General features: G+C 42.5%; 1 protein-coding gene across 1 annotated transcript; it reads left to right on the plus strand.

Moving 5' to 3' along the window:
- Nucleotides 1-11925: 11925 nt before the first annotated feature.
- Nucleotides 11926-16009, plus strand: LOC139387461 (protein shisa-like-2A). Its single transcript, XM_071133653.1, has 3 exons — nt 11926-12107; nt 14901-15037; nt 15834-16009. Exons 1-3 carry the CDS (start codon nt 11926-11928, stop codon nt 16007-16009), a joined length of 495 nt encoding a protein of 164 aa, XP_070989754.1.
- The last annotated feature ends 1062 nt before the right edge of the window (nt 16010-17071 follow it).

Raw genomic sequence — 17071 nt, forward strand, 5'->3', positions numbered from 1 at the left:
ATGAATGGACACACAAGGACAAACAATATAGCGTAGTTATAGAAATAATTAAGTGTCTTGCTATTCTCCATGGTTGGCCCTTGTGCCTATTCTTTGAAGGTGGAAGGATTCACAGTAATACACCTGAGCCTGCTTACTGCATAACACAATCCATCAATCAGATTGATATATGAGTATGTAGGTGGGGGTTATAGGGTGTCAAATTGTCCTACATTTTTTTCAATATGGGTGATTTAAAATAGCCTGTTTTTGTACAGATATCACACCCTTACCAAAACAGCACCCTCACCTGAGAAGTAGAAATCAAAGGGAGAGAAACTGGGATTTGAATAACTGCAGTTGAAATAGCTAAGTAAATTGAATAATACTCTTATTGATGTGTGAATGGCTCTTAAAAGAGCCCTTGGTTGTATATAGTGTAGTCTATGGTGTTGCCAGGGAACAGCACCCTCTTCGAAGAAGTAGGAGGTGAAGATCTCCTGCACACGGACTGCCTCTCTTGCTGTGTTGTTGGACCCCATCCTTGAAACATCCTGCAGAGCAGCAGACTCCTCCTCTGGCACACGGCGGCGAGCTGCAGATCCCCTCCTGGCTCTCGTGTCCATCCTCATAACGTTACGCAGGACATAGGTAGCCTTCAAACACCTGAATTCCTCCAGGAGTCAGTCCCAGATGGGCCTGGACACCCAACCTTGCAGTGCTCTACACGTTAACTGTAGGCAATCGTTTTGAAGTCATCTCCAGTTACAAGGTATTTGTAGGAATATGAAGACAATGTAATTATTAGACTTTTACATCACCAGGTCATTGTGGATTACTAAAGTATAATATCCCTGATAACAAATCATGATAACATTGAATTGATAAATGCATGGGCACACATATGTGCATGTGACAATAACAGGATCATATCAAGGATAGCATCACAAATGAATACAGAAATACCACTTGAAGCTTGATGATGAGTCAGCAGTGCTAAGACAAAAACAAAAATGTGCACCTCTTTGAGTCCTCGGGACTCAGAACCACCACTCTTCATTGCGACCTCTTCAAATGCATTTGGAGTTTGATTTTTACAGTGATAAATACATCAAGATAGCTAGCTAATATGAAGTTAGGTAGCTGGTGATATTTAATTCACTTGGCTAGCTATCTGTACAGTATGTGAAATTGCCTAGATAGCTAGCTAGCTCATTTAGCAGCTCATTTGTGTTAGCCTGCACTGTAACGTTAGCTATTAATATATATATTTTTAATTACATTTTCTAAATGTATTAACTTACTTTAATAGGTTGTCCCAGCCATGTGGACGATTGGAAACAGAAAAACGTTTGTTTGTCACCAGAGTGTTTTAGAGGATACTACTATTGAACTATGTACCCAATTAATAACCAGACCTTCATACAAACTTGCGATGCTGAATTCTTGACGCACGACGCCCACAAGCGAGTCACAATGGGCGGCCTAAGCGGCATGCCGCAATTTACCGCTATCTAGTGTACATGCACCGTACGCCTCTCCCGAGCCCGTTGGGGAATTGCAGCGATGAGACAAGATCGTAATTAGATCGCAATTGGATATCACGAAATTGGGGAGAAAAAGTGTGTAAAATAATAATGATAATAATAATAATAATGGGCTCTACTCATTTTGAAATGCTGAAGCATTGCAGATTCGTGGTAGAAATGTACAAGTCCTTTCCGATTGAAAGGACACACAGTACGCAATGTTCACCATGGATGCAGCCTCCGCTGAAGCAGGAACATTGCCTTTACCTTTCCGAGACGCGGTTGAACAGAGCCCAATATGTGGGGAAACTCTTACAGTAATTGCTGTGCCATTTTAGCAGCTGAACCTTGTCCAAATAGGTTTTTCTTATACTAATGTTCAGGTGAAGGAATGGATGGAGACAGAGCACAAAGAAAGTGCATCAACCAATTGAACAAAAGTACAGATACCTTTCACAATAACAAGGACATGGCGAATACAGTTCTATGGGGCTCTCTTTAAATCAAATCCTTATCAAACCCATTTTCCAAAGAGGTACATTGTTGGTATATGCCACGCAGAAGGTATAATGTAATTCATCTCTCTCACCTTCTCTTTTTCAATCTCTCTCTTTCACTCTGTCAATCTCTCTCTCTCTCTCTCTCTTTCAGTCTGTCTCTATCTGTCCCCCTCTCTCTTATCCAATACTCACTGCCCTAAACTAGTCAGGACCCACATCATATTTCTCCTGCTGACATGTAAACCATCTCCCTCCCAGAACCTCCTCAGTGAGACCATGTAAACCATCTCCCTCCCAGAACCTCCTCAGTGAGTCCATGTAAACCATCTCCCTCCCAGAACCTCCTCAGTAAGACCATGTAAACCATCTCCATCCCAGAACCTCCTCAGTGAGTCCATATAAACCATCTCCCTCCCAGAACTTCCTCAGTGAGTCCATGTAAACCATCTTGATAAAGAGGATAACAAATTACTGTATACAATAAATAATACAATACTGATTTTTTAAATCAATTAACCATTTTGTTGTGGATTTTAATTAGTGCTTGGGGTTATTGTCTTGCTGGAAGATCCACTTGCAGCCAAGTGTCTGCCTCCAGGCAAGGCGAACAGGTTTTAGGCCCTCAGATCCTCAAAAGGTTCTACAGCTGTACCGTTGAGAGCATCTTGACTGGCTGCATCACAACTTAGTATGGCAACTGGAGGGTCGTTTTTGGTTACTCCAATACTAACTTACTTACTCAATTGTTTTCAGTTGTTTTTTTGTTACTGAATCTTCCTTTGTACGTCCTTCACCTGATGGGTACAGCATGAGTACATGTCTTGTTGTGTTGTGTTGTGCAGTATAAAGCTATATACTCATGAGATAAAGGCTGTGGAATATTAAATAACTTGGAACATTAGGCTCCATTCTGCAGACCCATTAAGATGCATCTAGGACTGTCTGAGTTCCAAATTGCATCCTATTCCTTGACGTAGTGCATTATTTTCTCAGGAGTGCTGAGCGATTCGAGGGGGTTCGGTTATTAAACAACTAATTGACCGACTTCGGGTCAATTAGTTCAATTCCATTTAGATCTGGGTTTTTTTGTGAGCCCAACGTGCCGTTTCTCTAGAGAGAAATCTAATTATACACAAGAGAAATCAAGTCAAGAACTTCGTAGCACGCTGGGCTGAAAGGAGTTGTAGTTTTAATTAAGCAAATACTCAACCTAGTTCAGTGCAGAAAAGTGGTAGTTAATTACAATGACCATAATCCATTGTGCCTGTTCTTTCTGGCTTCCGACAGAGATAGATAAACTTTTATGCCTGCTATGTTAGGTTAAATACACACAGATAGCATAGACCACACCACACAAGAGAGGAACGTACACAACACAATGACGAGACAGAGGGACAGCGACAGTGCATGAAACTATGTCTAGTGGTGTAAAGTACTTAAAGGAAAACTTCCTCCCCAAAACTATCTTTTGGTATTTGTTTCATTAGTCCATTGTTGTTTCGTATCATATGATTCAGAATGCATCATACAGGGATGATTTCTGTATTCTGAAAGTGACATATCTTTTAAACAGTTTGGGACGATGTCAACAATGGACTACTAAAATGAATACTGTACCAAAATAGCATTTTGCGGTGGAATTTCCCTTTAAGAAAAAATACTTTAAAGTACCATTTAAGTCATTTTTCGGGACATCTGTATGCTATTTTACTTTTACTTCACTACAATCTTAAAGAAAATAATGTACTTTTTACTCCATACATTTTCCCTAACATCAAAAAGTACTTGTTACTTTTAGCAGGCCATGAAAATTATCCAATTCACGCAAATAGGATGTTTTCATTCGTTATTATTATTATATCTTTACATTAACATTAAACGTGTAGGCCTACTTTACTATCAGTCATTTGGTTGATAGACTTTTGGCTGATACATGTAGCTGACAGCAGGGGCGTCATTCACCCCAATAATCTGAGGGGGCACAAAGTATGTGAGGATGGCTGGGGGTGTTCCGGAAGGGATGTCTGTAAATTGGAGAATTTTCCATTTTTCAAAAACCTTTAACAGCTTTTTCCTGCAATCTAGTGCCATATTCATTATCCTTAATTGCATGTAAAAAAAAATATATATATATATATATATATAAAATATATATATATATATATATATATTTGTTTTTTTTCTGCATATCTAAGCATTCCTCTTGAGTTGTCTGTATCCTCATGACTGGTGGCTATTTTTTTTAATGAACTAAATATGCTTCTCTGCTAGGTCTACCAACCTTGCCAGCAGGCATTCCAGCTAAGACAGTTAGACAAGCTAGCTACTCTAAACTATATTGGTAGCCTGAAATGGCTTTTGGTAGCTAGTTGGTTGGGAGATTGGTAACCAATCTGGGTTAGCCAAATAGGACAAATCTGAGGGAGCAACAAGATATCGCTTGGAGCAAACTAGCAAAAACCAAGGAGCGCAACAGGTGTGTAGGCTATAGTATTGTAGCTATCCTAGCTGTATGAGCCACGTTACAATTCCCACCAAGTGGGTTAACCCTATTGGTGCATGCATAGGGTGTTTGCCTTTCACACCAGTGACCCAGCCCAGCTAGCACATTTGGTTCCTTGGAAGTTGTGGGAACGTAATTGTTTGGTTTCCCATTGTTTCTGGGAACGAAGCCATACATTTCCTGACCAGTAAAACTGTACGTTTGTTAAACGTTCTAAGAACTGAGGTGAAAATGTTGCCTGTTCTGGGAACTTAAATGTTTATGTTGCAGGGATGTTCTGAAAACGTTTTACTATGGTTCTCTGAAAGTTTTTCTGGGATGATTTATTAGGTTTTTTGAAGGTAACTATAAATCTTTCTGAGAACCTGTTTCAATAAGACTTTTAATAGCACTGCTAGCTTAGTGGGGGTTAACTGTTTTGAACTCCTAACACAGATAGGACACTGATAGGACACCGATAGGAAATTCATTTGGTTAGGCATTAATCATGCAAACACATTTTTTTTTGTGTGGCCCAGCATCAGTGAGATACAAACCTATGATCTTCTGTTCTTTCTTCGTGGTATTAGTACACTGTGCCATCCAGATGGAGCTAGCATGCCAATTTTTTTTACTGATACAAAGCTGCTCATTTTAGTCTATTCAAACAGACCCCATTTCAAAGGCAACAAGCACTCATTAAGATCAGGTGTGGCCAATTTGTGGGCGAAGCCAACACACCTGAACACACTTTTAACAAGATAGATGATAGATTTTTGTTGACACTGAGAACAGAATGTATGTATTTAAAAACTATTCTTAGAATGTTCTTTGAACGTTATGTGATGGAAAATGTTATAGTTGTGCTTTTCTATTTACCAATTTCTGTGTTCTATTCTTGTGCTTTTCTAATAACCAATTTCTGTGTTCATGCAAGTGACTGATTGAACGAATCCTCACTATCAGTATCTTCAATTTGGCAGTACACCCAGACCCTTGTTTTGATAACAAACAATATCTCCGTTTCAAGGTTTCAGCTTATAGAGAAGAAGCCTCGTGAGGTATTAGTCTGTCACATGCATGACCCAGTGTTGGTCAGTCAAATGAATGAAGCAGACGTTAATGATTAATTAATTAAAATGATAAATAAGCTAAATCATGCAAATACAACGTGTCTGTATATAAGAGTTAACAGGACTGACCCGAGAGAGCTCCTGATTGACATGTGTACTTGGTGCATTGAATTGGTTGGAACCAATCCAGCGCGCTGATAATAAAGTGATTCATTTTAAATTGACTTTGAGTGTCCCAATAATGACAATGGGGGGGGGGGGGGGTTCACTTCCCTGCACCACCACTCTCTACACTCTACACACATTGTTGATCCCTGCCTACAGACAGAAACTAAAACAAGAGGCTCCCACGCTGAGGTCTGTCCAACGCTGGTCCGACCAAGCTGACTCCTCACTCCAAGACTGCTTCCATCACGTGGACTGGGACATGTTTCGTATTGCGTCAGACAACAACATTGACGAATACGCTGATTCGGTGTGCGAGTTCATTAGAACGTGCGTTGAAGATGTCGTTCCCATAGCAACGATTAAAACATTCCCTAACCAGAAACCGTGGATTGATGGCAGCATTCGTGTGAAACTGAAAGCGCGAACCACTGCTTTTAATCAGGGCAAGGTGTCTGGTAACATGACCGAATACAAACAGTGCAGCTATTCCCTCCGCAAGGCTATCAAACAAGCTAAGCGTCAGTAAAGAGACAAAGTAGAATCTCAATTCAACGGCTCAGACACAAGAGGCATGTGGCAGGGTCTACAGTCAATCACGGACTACAGGAAGAAATCCAGCCCAGTCACGGACCAGGATGTCCTGCTCCCAGGCAGACTAAATAACTTTTTTGCCCGCTTTGAGGACAATACAGTGCCACTGACACGGCCTGCAACGAAAACTTGCGGTCTCTCCTTCACTGCAGCCGAGGTGAGTAAGACATTTAAACGTGTTAACCCTCGCAAGGCTGCAGGCCCAGACGGCATCCCCAGCCGCGCCCTCAGAGCATGCGCAGACCAGCTGGCCGGTGTGTTTACGGACATATTCAATCAATCCCTATACCAGTCTGCTGTTCCCACATGCTTCAAGAGGGCCACCATTGTTCCTGTTCCCAAGAAAGCTAAGGTAACTGAGCTAAACGACTACCGCCCCGTAGCACTCACTTCCGTCATCATGAAGTGCTTTGAGAGACTAGTCAAGGACCATATCACCTCCACCCTACCTGACACCCTAGACCCACTCCAATTTGCTTACCGCCCAAATAGGTCCACAGACGATGCAATCTCAACCACACTGCACACTGCCCTAACCCATCTGGACAAGAGGAATACCTATGTGAGAATGCTGTTCATTGACTACAGCTCGGCATTCAACACCATAGTACCCTCCAAGCTCGTCATCAAGCTCGAGACCCTGGGTCTCGACCCCGCCCTGTGCAACTGGGTACTGGACTTCCTGACGGGCCGCCCCCAGGTGATGAGGGTAGGCAACAACATCTCCTCCCCGCTGATCCTCAACACTGGGGCCCCACAAGGGTGCGTTCTGAGCCCTCTCCTGTACTCCCTGTTCACCCACGACTGCGTGGCCACGCACGCCTCCAACTCAATCATCAAGTTTGCGGACGACACAACAGTGGTAGGCTTGATTACCAACAACGACGAGACGGCCTACAGGGAGGAGGTGAGGGCCCTCGGAGTGTGGTGTCAGGAAAATAACCTCACACTCAACGTCAACAAAACTAAGGAGATGATTGTGGACTTCAGGAAACAGCAGAGGGAACACCCCCCTATCCACATCGATGGAACAGTAGTGGAGAGGGTAGCAAGTTTTAAGTTCCTCGGCATACACATCACAGACAAACTGAATTGGTCCACTCACACAGACAGCATTGTGAAGAAGGCGCAGCAGCGCCTCTTCAACCTCAGGAGGCTGAAGAAATTTGGCTTGTCACCAAAAGCACTCACAAACTTCTACAGATGCACAATCGAGAGCATCCTGGCGGGCTGTATCACCGCCTGGTACGGCAACTGCTCCGCCCTCAACCGTAAGGCCCTCCAGAGGGTGGTGAGGTCTGCACAACGCATCACCGGGGGCAAACTACCTGCCCTCCAGGACACCTACACCACCCGATGTCACAGGAAGGCCATAAAGATCATCAAGGACATCAACCACCCAAGCCACTGCCTGTTCACCCCGCTATCATCCAGAAGGCGAGGTCAGTACAGGTGCATCAAAGCTGGGACCGAGAGACTGAAAAACAGCTTCTATCTCAAGGCTATCAGACTGTTAAACAGCCACCACTAACATTGAGTGGCTGCTGCCAACACACTGACACTGACTCAACTCCAGCCACTTTAATAATGGGAATTGATGGGAAATGATGTAAATATATCACTAGCCACTTTAAACAATGCTACCTTATATAATGTTACTTACCCTACATTATTCATCTCATAGGCATACGTATATACTGTACTCTATATCATCGACTGTATCCTTATGTAATACATGTATCACTAGCCACTTTAACTATGCCACTTTGTTTACATACTCATCTCATATGTATATACTGTACTCGATACAATCTACTGTATCTGCCTATGCTGCTCTGTACCATCACTCATTCATATATCCTTATGTACATATTCTTTATCCCCTCACACTGTGTACAAGACAGTAGTTTTGGAATTGTTAGTTAGATTACTTGTTGGTTATTACTGCATTGTCGGAACTAGAAGCACAAGCATTTCGCTACACTCGCATTAACATCTGCTAACCATGTGTATGTGACAAATAAAATTTGATTTGATTTGATTTGATTTGAGAAGCGGGATGGATGGCACCGCCCATGAAATTACTACGGTCCAAAAAATATTTGAGAGAAAGTATTGTTGTTTTGTTTGGATATGTTGGGAATGTTGTATTCCATGAGAATACAATGATTAAGCATTGTTCAATACAATTCCTTCAGTACTGAGATGCAATTATGAGAAACTGAAGTCCTTTGGCTTCATCAACAAGATATTGTAACAACTGTGTTCTTTGAATAACAAACAAAAGATTCAAATGATGAAAGTTCTCCATTTTTTTCATTGTTGTCGTGAGAAATTAGTGGTTCTTAAAAATAAAGCAAGATAAAAATGGATTAGATATAAAAAAAAATATATATATATATATAAAAATATAATTTACTCTGTTTTTACTCCAGTGATGGAGGGAAAGTACAGAGAGATAAGTTGTTTGTTCTTTTTTCCTCTACAACTTCATCATCAACAGCCTATTCTAACAGTTAAGGCCTAGATTCAATCAGATCAAGCGTTAACTGCTGATAGCCGTTACCCGCATAGCTGATGTTTTGCCGGTGTCAGAGGGGAATTTGTGTTGGAGCTGTCAAATTGGTGAAGAGCTGCTCTTGTGATCATTGTCACGAAGCCACACCCTTCCCACTAGTGTTAGAAATTCAGAATGAGAAAGTGTAGGCTATGGGTCTATAGAAATAATTACGCTCAAATTGAAAATCATTCAACGAAATAATGAGGATTTCTATCAGTTTAATCGAGGTGGAGATTACTTCTCACATTCCAGTGTTTGAACTGCTAAACAAAGCGTGCAGGCAATGGCAATGTATGCTTTAGGTGTCACGAGTCCGACCGCAGGTCGTTTCCCTTCCCGTGCGTGTGGCGCTCGGCGGTCGTCGTCACCGGCCTATTAGCTGCCACTGATTGTCTTTCCTCCCCCTCCTTGTATGTTTATTGATAGCACCTGTTTATGTATGATTAGTTTGTCTTTATTAGACAGCCGGCCCGCCTGGTTGTTGTGCGGGATTATTTCAGTGTAACCTTCGGCTCTGTTGTAGAGGTACGTGTTAGTGCCTGGTCGTGATTTTTCCGTTGTACATTTTCATTCCCTGTGTTTGGGGCCGTTACGATTGTGAGCACCCTGTGGTGCGCTGGTGCTATTAAAGACGCACAGCATTGAACTCTCTGTCTCCTGCGTTTGACTCCACACCCACGACACCCGGAGCATTACATTAGGTATCATGTCGGGAGCGGCGTGTGGATTTGACAGCTCTGACGGAGTTCCACCTCCGGCACTGTCAAAACATCAGCTATGCAGAAGTTTTTTGAAACGGAACAGAAGACTCAATTTATGAAAGTTCTGTCTGACTTTGTCTTTGGAAAAAATGTGTGCCTAATTTGTAATAATAAACAAGTTGCAGAAGAAGCACAACAATCATTACAGAAATTACATTTAAAAAATACATCTCTTTTCCAGACGTTGACATCACGTACATTTCACGTTGCGTGCTGATCCATTTAAGACATCTTTTTGACGTCAGTATAAATGTGTCAAAAATATGTCTTATACAGAAGCAGAAAATTAGTATTTTCTGAATGTTGAAAATACATAATTTACGGACTTTAAAAATATGTTTTTTTTTCTATGGAAAATAAAAACTGCACATACATTCTCAATGAAGTAGGCATTATGTCACAGTAATATAGGAAAGACTAAAGATTGCAGCAGAATGTGTATTATTGTTCCCGTCTGTCACATGCACTTATGTTCAATTTTTCAAAAGCTTAAAAAAAACTAGAGTCGATTGACACACCGGTGCTTCTCACAGTGACTTCATATTGAATATCGAGTAGATCCCTGTGTGTTTATGGTAGAGACTTACCGTTTCTTGTAGTGGTTGCAGCTCAATCGCCTCTTTCCGTCGATATGTAGTTCCATAACAGGAGGTTTGTGAAAGCTGTCTTTTTCCACACAAGAGGATACGGACAAGAAAATCATCATGAAATCGTTTGTAAAACCTGAACAGTTTCCACCAAAGATGAGACTCTTACGAACAAATCAAGATTAGTCCGGACTGCACCGAAACAAGACCCCAAAAAAGACGGCTGGTATGGACAGAACCAAAAAAAGTAATCTAAAAGACGTTTTCGTCGTTAAATGCTTAGTGTGAAATGTAGGCCTTTACTCGTTCACAAGAATACTTCCCACAAGTCTAAAAGCAGGATCAGTGGAATTCTGGGCTAGTAGAAGGAGATTCCACCATATTGCTTAGGTTACCAGTGATGATGTTTAAAGGTCATGGCTGCCTTCCCATTTCTGACACCAATGTAGCGAACAACAATCCCGGGTTGTGGCGTGAAAGGCAAAAACCCCTACTGGACTTATCATAGACGTCTATAATTGGTGCCAATTCTGAACCAATCTTAGTTGCCTTTTTTTTAGGTCAAATCAAGGCCGGTCTGGACCGCACCAAAAGATGATCTAAAAGACATCCAAAAGACGTCGTCTGATGGTAAATGGTCTAGGTACCATTAGTGTTAACATTCCAAAGGCAAATGACACGGAGCACAAGGAGTGGAATGAAATAGCTGAACAGACACGGCAACCTGGCTAAGGATGTCAGTCTACTTATTAAGAAAGTTTAAGAAAACAAAATGTGGCCTTCATGTTTGTGACATCAAAGCAAGATAAAAATGGATTAGATATGATTTCATGAATTAGTCCACTTTTGTAGAGATATGGCTTGTCTCCTATCCAGTTTTTCTCTTCACTGTTGGAGAGAGAGAGGGAGAGAGAGAGACAGAGAGAGAGAGAGAGAGAGAGAGAGAGACAGAGAGAGAGAGACAGAGAGAGACAGAGAGCAAGAGAGAGAGACAGACAGAGACAGACAGAGACAGACAGAGACAGAGAGAGACAGAGAGAGAGACAGAGAGAGAGACAGAGAGAGAGACAGAGAGAGACAGAGCGAGAGAGCGAGAGAGAGACAGAGAGAGACAGAGAGAGAGAGAGAGAGAGAGAGACAGAGAGAGAGAAACAGAGAGACAGAGAGAGACAGAGAGAGACAGAGACAGAGAGAGACAGAGAGAGAGAGAGAGAGAGAGAGAGAGAGACAGAGAGAGACAGAGAGAGCGAGAGCGAGAGACAGAGAGAGACAGAGAGCGAGAGAGAGAGAGAGAGAGAGATGTTTACTGTTAATTTTTGTTGTTTTTCACTTTATATTTTCACTTTGTATGTTGTCTACCTCACTTGCTTTGGCAATGTTAACACATGTTTCCCATACCAATAAAGCCCTTGAATTGAATTGAATTGAATTGAATTGAGAGAGAGAGAGAGAGACAGAGAGAGAGAGAGAGAGACAGAGAGAGCGAGAGAGAGATGGGAGGGGTACTCTAGAATTCTAAATGATATGTCGAGGTGCAAAGTTTCGTCCCATTTCAGTGGCATCCTTGAAATAAATGTTTTGCACTTTTCAGCAGAGCAAGGGACACTTATGTGGATAGAGTTACAATGAGACCTTTAAACATCTAAGGAAATCATCTCTCCGACTCTTCTCCCTAAGAGTGTGTTTTCTACCAGCATGAGTTCGGAGTGCACAAGCTACTACAGCGCAGAGAATGTGTTTATGAATGGCTCTTCATGTCCTAAAGAAGGGAGCGATCCGAGCGCGACATTCTGCTGCGGATTTAACGATATCAAGTATTGCTGTGATGATCCCAACAGCTTTTTCCCTTATGAGTATGGATACATGTGGTGGCTCAGGTACGTAAGGGATCTTTACTAGTCTTTATGATGGTGTGCTTTTTGGACATCGTTTTTGTAGAGTTATTACAATGCTAGACTATGATGCTTTATTTTATCTCAAGAAACCACAAGATGAGAGACGTTGTTGATCATAATTATACAGCAAAGCGCACACGATTAATACACTAGAATTAAGGATATTTTTTAGGATACTGATAACAGATTTATAGGATCTTCACATTTCAATTGGTTTGCACTGGAGTTATGGTGATCTTATTAACTATAGGCTATTGTATGCCAAACTTATGGAAGGTGGTAAATACCTCAATTAAAATCTTAGAAGGACATTTCAAATCAAATCGAATCAAATATAATTGGCCACATACACATGGTCAGCAGATGTTATTGGCCACATACACATGGTCAGCAGATGGTATTGGCCACATACACATGGTTAGCAGATGTTATTGGCCACATACACATGGTCAGCAGATGTTATTGGCCACATACACATGGTCAGCAGATGTTATTGGCCACATACACATGGTCAGCAGATGTTATTGGTCACATACACATGGTTAGCAGATGTTAATGGCCACATACACATGGTCAGCAGATGTTATTGGTCACATATACATGGTTAGCAGATGTTAATGGCCACATATACATGGTCAGCAGATGTTATTATGAGTGTAGCGAAATGCTTGTGCTTCTAGTTCCGACAGTCCAGTAATATCTAACAAGTAATCTAACAATTCCCCAACAACTACCTAATACACACAAATCTAAAAGGGTGAATGGGAATATGTACATATAAATATATGGATGAGCGATGGCCGAGCAGCATAGGCAAGGTGCGGTATAAAATAGAGTATATATATATATATGAGTAATGCAAGATATGTAAATATTATTAAAGTGGCATTAAAGGTCCACTGTTTAAAGTGACTAGTGATCCATTTGTTAAAGTGGCCAGTGATTAAGTCTCAGTGTAGGCAGCAGCCTCTGAGTTAGTGATTGCTGTTTAGCAGTCTGATTGGCCTTGAGATAGAAGCTATTCTTCAATCTCTCGGTCCCAGCTTTGATGCACCTGTACTGACCTCGCCTTCTGGATGATAGCGGGGTGAACAGGCAGTGGCTCGGGTGGTTGTTGTCCTTGATGATCTTTATGGCCTTCCTGTGACATCGGGTGCTGTAGGTGTCCTGGAGGGCAGGTAGTTTCCCCAGGTGATGCGTTATGCAGACCGCACCACCCTCTGGAGAGCCTTGCGGTTGAGGGTTGTGCAGTTGCCGTACCAGGCAGTGATACAGCCCGACAGGATGCTCCCGATTGTGGATCTGTAGAAGTTAGTCAGGCTTTTGGGTGACAAGCCAAATTTCTTCAGCCTCCTGAGGTTGAAAGAGGCGCTGTTGCAGTGTTTTTCCTGACACCACACTCTGAGGGCCCTCCCCTCCTCCCTGTAGGCTGACTCATCGTTGTTGGTCATCAAGCCCACTACTGTTGTGTTGTCTGCAAACTTGATGATTGAGTTGGAGGCGTGCATGGCCACGCATTTGTGGGCGAACAGGGTGGTACAGGAGGGGGCTGAGCACGCACCCTTGTGGGGCCCCAGTGTTGAGGGTCAGCGAGGTGGAGATGTTGTTTCCTACCTTCACCACCTGGGGGCGGCCCGTCAGAAAGTAAAAATGGGATAGGGCAGTGTGCACTGTGATGGCTATTGCATTATCTGTGGACCTGTTAGGGCGGTATGCAAACTGAAGTGAGTCTAGGGTGGCCGGTGATATGATCCTTGACTAGTCTCTCGAAGCACTTTGGGGTCATTTAGAATTGTCCTTGTTTTTTAAAGAAAAGCACATTTTTTGTCCATTTAAAATAACATCAAACTGATCAGAAATACAGTGTAGACATTGTTAATGTTGTAAATGACTATTGTAGCTGGAAACTGATGATTTTTAATGGAATATCCACATAGGTGTGCAGAGGCCCATTATCAGCAACCATCACTCCTTTGTTCCAATGGCACGCTGTGTTAGCTAATCCAAGTTTATCATTTTAAAATGCTAAATTATCATTAGAAAACCCTTTTTCAATTGTTAGCACAGCTAAAAACTTTCGTTCTGATTAAAGAAGCAATGGAACTGGCCTTCTTTAGACTAGTTGAGTATCCGGAGCATCAGCGTTTGTGGGTTCGATTACAGACTCAAAATGGACAGAAACAAAGAACTTTCTTCTGAAACTCTTCAGTCTATTCTTGTTCTGAGAAATGAAGTCTATTCCATGCGAGAAATTGCCAAGAAACTGAAGATCTCGTACAATGCTGTGTACTACTCCCGTCACAGAACAGCGCAAACTGGCTCTAACCAGAATAGAAAGAGGAGTGGGAGACCCCGGTGCACAACTGAGCAAGAGGACAAGTACATTCGAGTGTCTAGTTTGAGAAACAGATGCCTCACAAGTCCTCAACTGGCAGCTTCATTAAATAGTACCCACAAAACACCAGTCCCAACTTCAACAGTGAAGAGGCGACTCCGGGATGCTGGCCTTCTAGGCAGAGTTCCTCTGTCCAGTGTCTGTGTTCTTTTGCCCATCTTAATCTTTTATTTTTAATTGGCCAGTCTGAGGTATGTATTTTTCTTTGCAACTCTGCCTAGAAGGCCAGCATCCCGAAGTCCCCTCTTCACTGTTGAATGTTGAGACTCGCTCTTTCACTCTCTTTTGATGTGTTCTTCCTCTTTTTTCTCTCTCCTCATCTCTCTTTCTCCTCTTCCCTCCTCTCCCCCTCACCCCCCCTTCCTTCCCTCCCTCCCCAGCTTTGGGGCTCTGATAGGTCTGTCCATAGCAGCAGTGGTCCTCCTGGCCTTCCTCATCACAGTCTGTGTCCTCTGCTACCTCTTCATCGCCACTAAGCCCAGTCGCCTTGACAACGGCCTGCCACTACGACCACCAGGTAACACAAGTGACCAGAGGTGGCGACATACCATAATAATGGGCCAGCTACTGACATACCATAATGATGGGCCAGCTAGTGAGATATCATAATGATGGGCCAGCTAGTGAGATATCATAATGATGGGCCAGCTAGTGAGATATCATAATGATGGGCCAGCTAGTGAGATATCATAATGATGGGCCAGTAGTGACATACCATAATAATGGGCCAGCTACTGACATACCATAAAGATGGGCCAGCTAGTGAGATATCATAATGATGGGCCAGTAGTGACATATCATCATTATTGTCTTGCTTGGGACATACCATAATGATGGGCCAGTAGTACATACCATAATGATGGGCCAGTAGTGATATACCATAATGTTCGGCCAGTAGTACATACCATAATGATGGGCCAGTAGTGACATACCATAATGATGGGCCAGTAGTACATACCATAATGATGGGCCAGCTAGTGACATACCATAACGATGGGCCAGTAGTACATACCATAATGATGGGCCAGTAGGGACATACCATAATGATGGGCCAGCTAGTGTCATACCATAATGATGGGCCAGCTAGTGATGTCTGGTTTCATAATGATGGGCCAGCTAGTGATGTCTGGTTTCATAATGATGGGCCAGCTAGTGATGTCTGGTTTCATAATGATGGGCCAGTTAGTGACATACCATAATGATGGGCCAGCAAAAACACACATTTCTATTTCACAATGAACAAGTACAGCTGCAGTGTGTGTGTGTGTGTGCGTGCGTGCATGTGTGCCTGCGTGTGTGTCTCGGTATTCCAGGGTTGGACCCCCGCGAGGGCCCCAGCCACTCCGGCCCAGCACCGTCCATCGGCCCTCAGGGCTTCAGAAAGCACTTCTTCAGCAGGAAGCTGGACTGTGACAACCAGCCACCCGACCCTGAGAGATTGTTCCAGAGGTGCTTCGTCACCACCGTCAACATGGAGGGCCCATCGTAGTGCTCTTAATATGTAGGGCACTTTGTAGGATGCTTAGGAGGTAATGGAGGGCCCTTCGTAGGACGCATAAAGGCCCAGTGCAGTCAAAAAAGTGATTTATTTGTGTTTGATATATATTTAGGTTGGGATAATACTGTGACATTTTTTTAATAATGATGATGCCCTATTAGTGTAAGAGCTGTTTGTAAAAGACTGCCTGAAATTTCAGCCTGTTTTGGTGGGATGGAGTTTTGGCCTGACTGGTAACATCACCAGGCAGTAAATTGGTTAATAGATTAATAGGCCAATAAGAAAGAGAGTTCCAAAAACTCAGCCAATAACAGCTAGTTTTCAGTTTTCTCCTCCTCCTTTCAAAGTTCTTGCATGAGAAATTGCTCTTGTTAAGAAGCCATTGTTTCGTTTTGACCATTTTGATTCAAAACAGTCACATTAAAGGTACTTAACTGTTACCCAGAAATGATTTGATATTAAGATAAAAATGTATGCATTGGGCCTTTAATATGAAGGGCGCTTCGTAGGACGCTGTCTTCTAAAGGCAGCCAGATGCTTACTTGTTCTGACTGGAAATGAGTGTATAGAAGACTACGGCACACAGTGGGAGGACTGGAGAAGCAACAACCATTAATGACCATGTTCTGTATGGACTGGAGTAGTACTGAGTTTGTCAACATTCAAACAGTGGTTGCTGGTTAACCCACTCTAGAAACATTTCAGTTGAGCTTCTTTTTTTCTGTTGCTGAAAATAAACTTCAAAAACAGAAAGACAGAAGTCACACTGGACAACTGTGGAGCCGAAGCTTTGTCTGTCTTGCCTCACCTCTGTATTCCAATGTTGTTTGATGAAGCAAGGGAAAGGACAGAGGGAAATATTTTCAGTAATTATTTTGTGTTGAGAAATCCATTTTAACTGTGTCTGATTTAACAGAAGCTCGTGTGTCTTCAAGACAGACACTCTCAGATAACAAGCTCCTCAAACCAGCATTACTGAACTTCAACATCGACAGTTTGTGTGATTCTTCACCTTCTATCTGGAAACTGTTTTCGATCGTCTACGTGTCTGTG

The sequence above is a fragment of the Oncorhynchus clarkii genome, chromosome 28 (genome assembly GCF_045791955.1).
Source record: "Oncorhynchus clarkii lewisi isolate Uvic-CL-2024 chromosome 28, UVic_Ocla_1.0, whole genome shotgun sequence".
NCBI classification, from domain to species: Eukaryota; Metazoa; Chordata; class Actinopteri; order Salmoniformes; family Salmonidae; genus Oncorhynchus; species Oncorhynchus clarkii.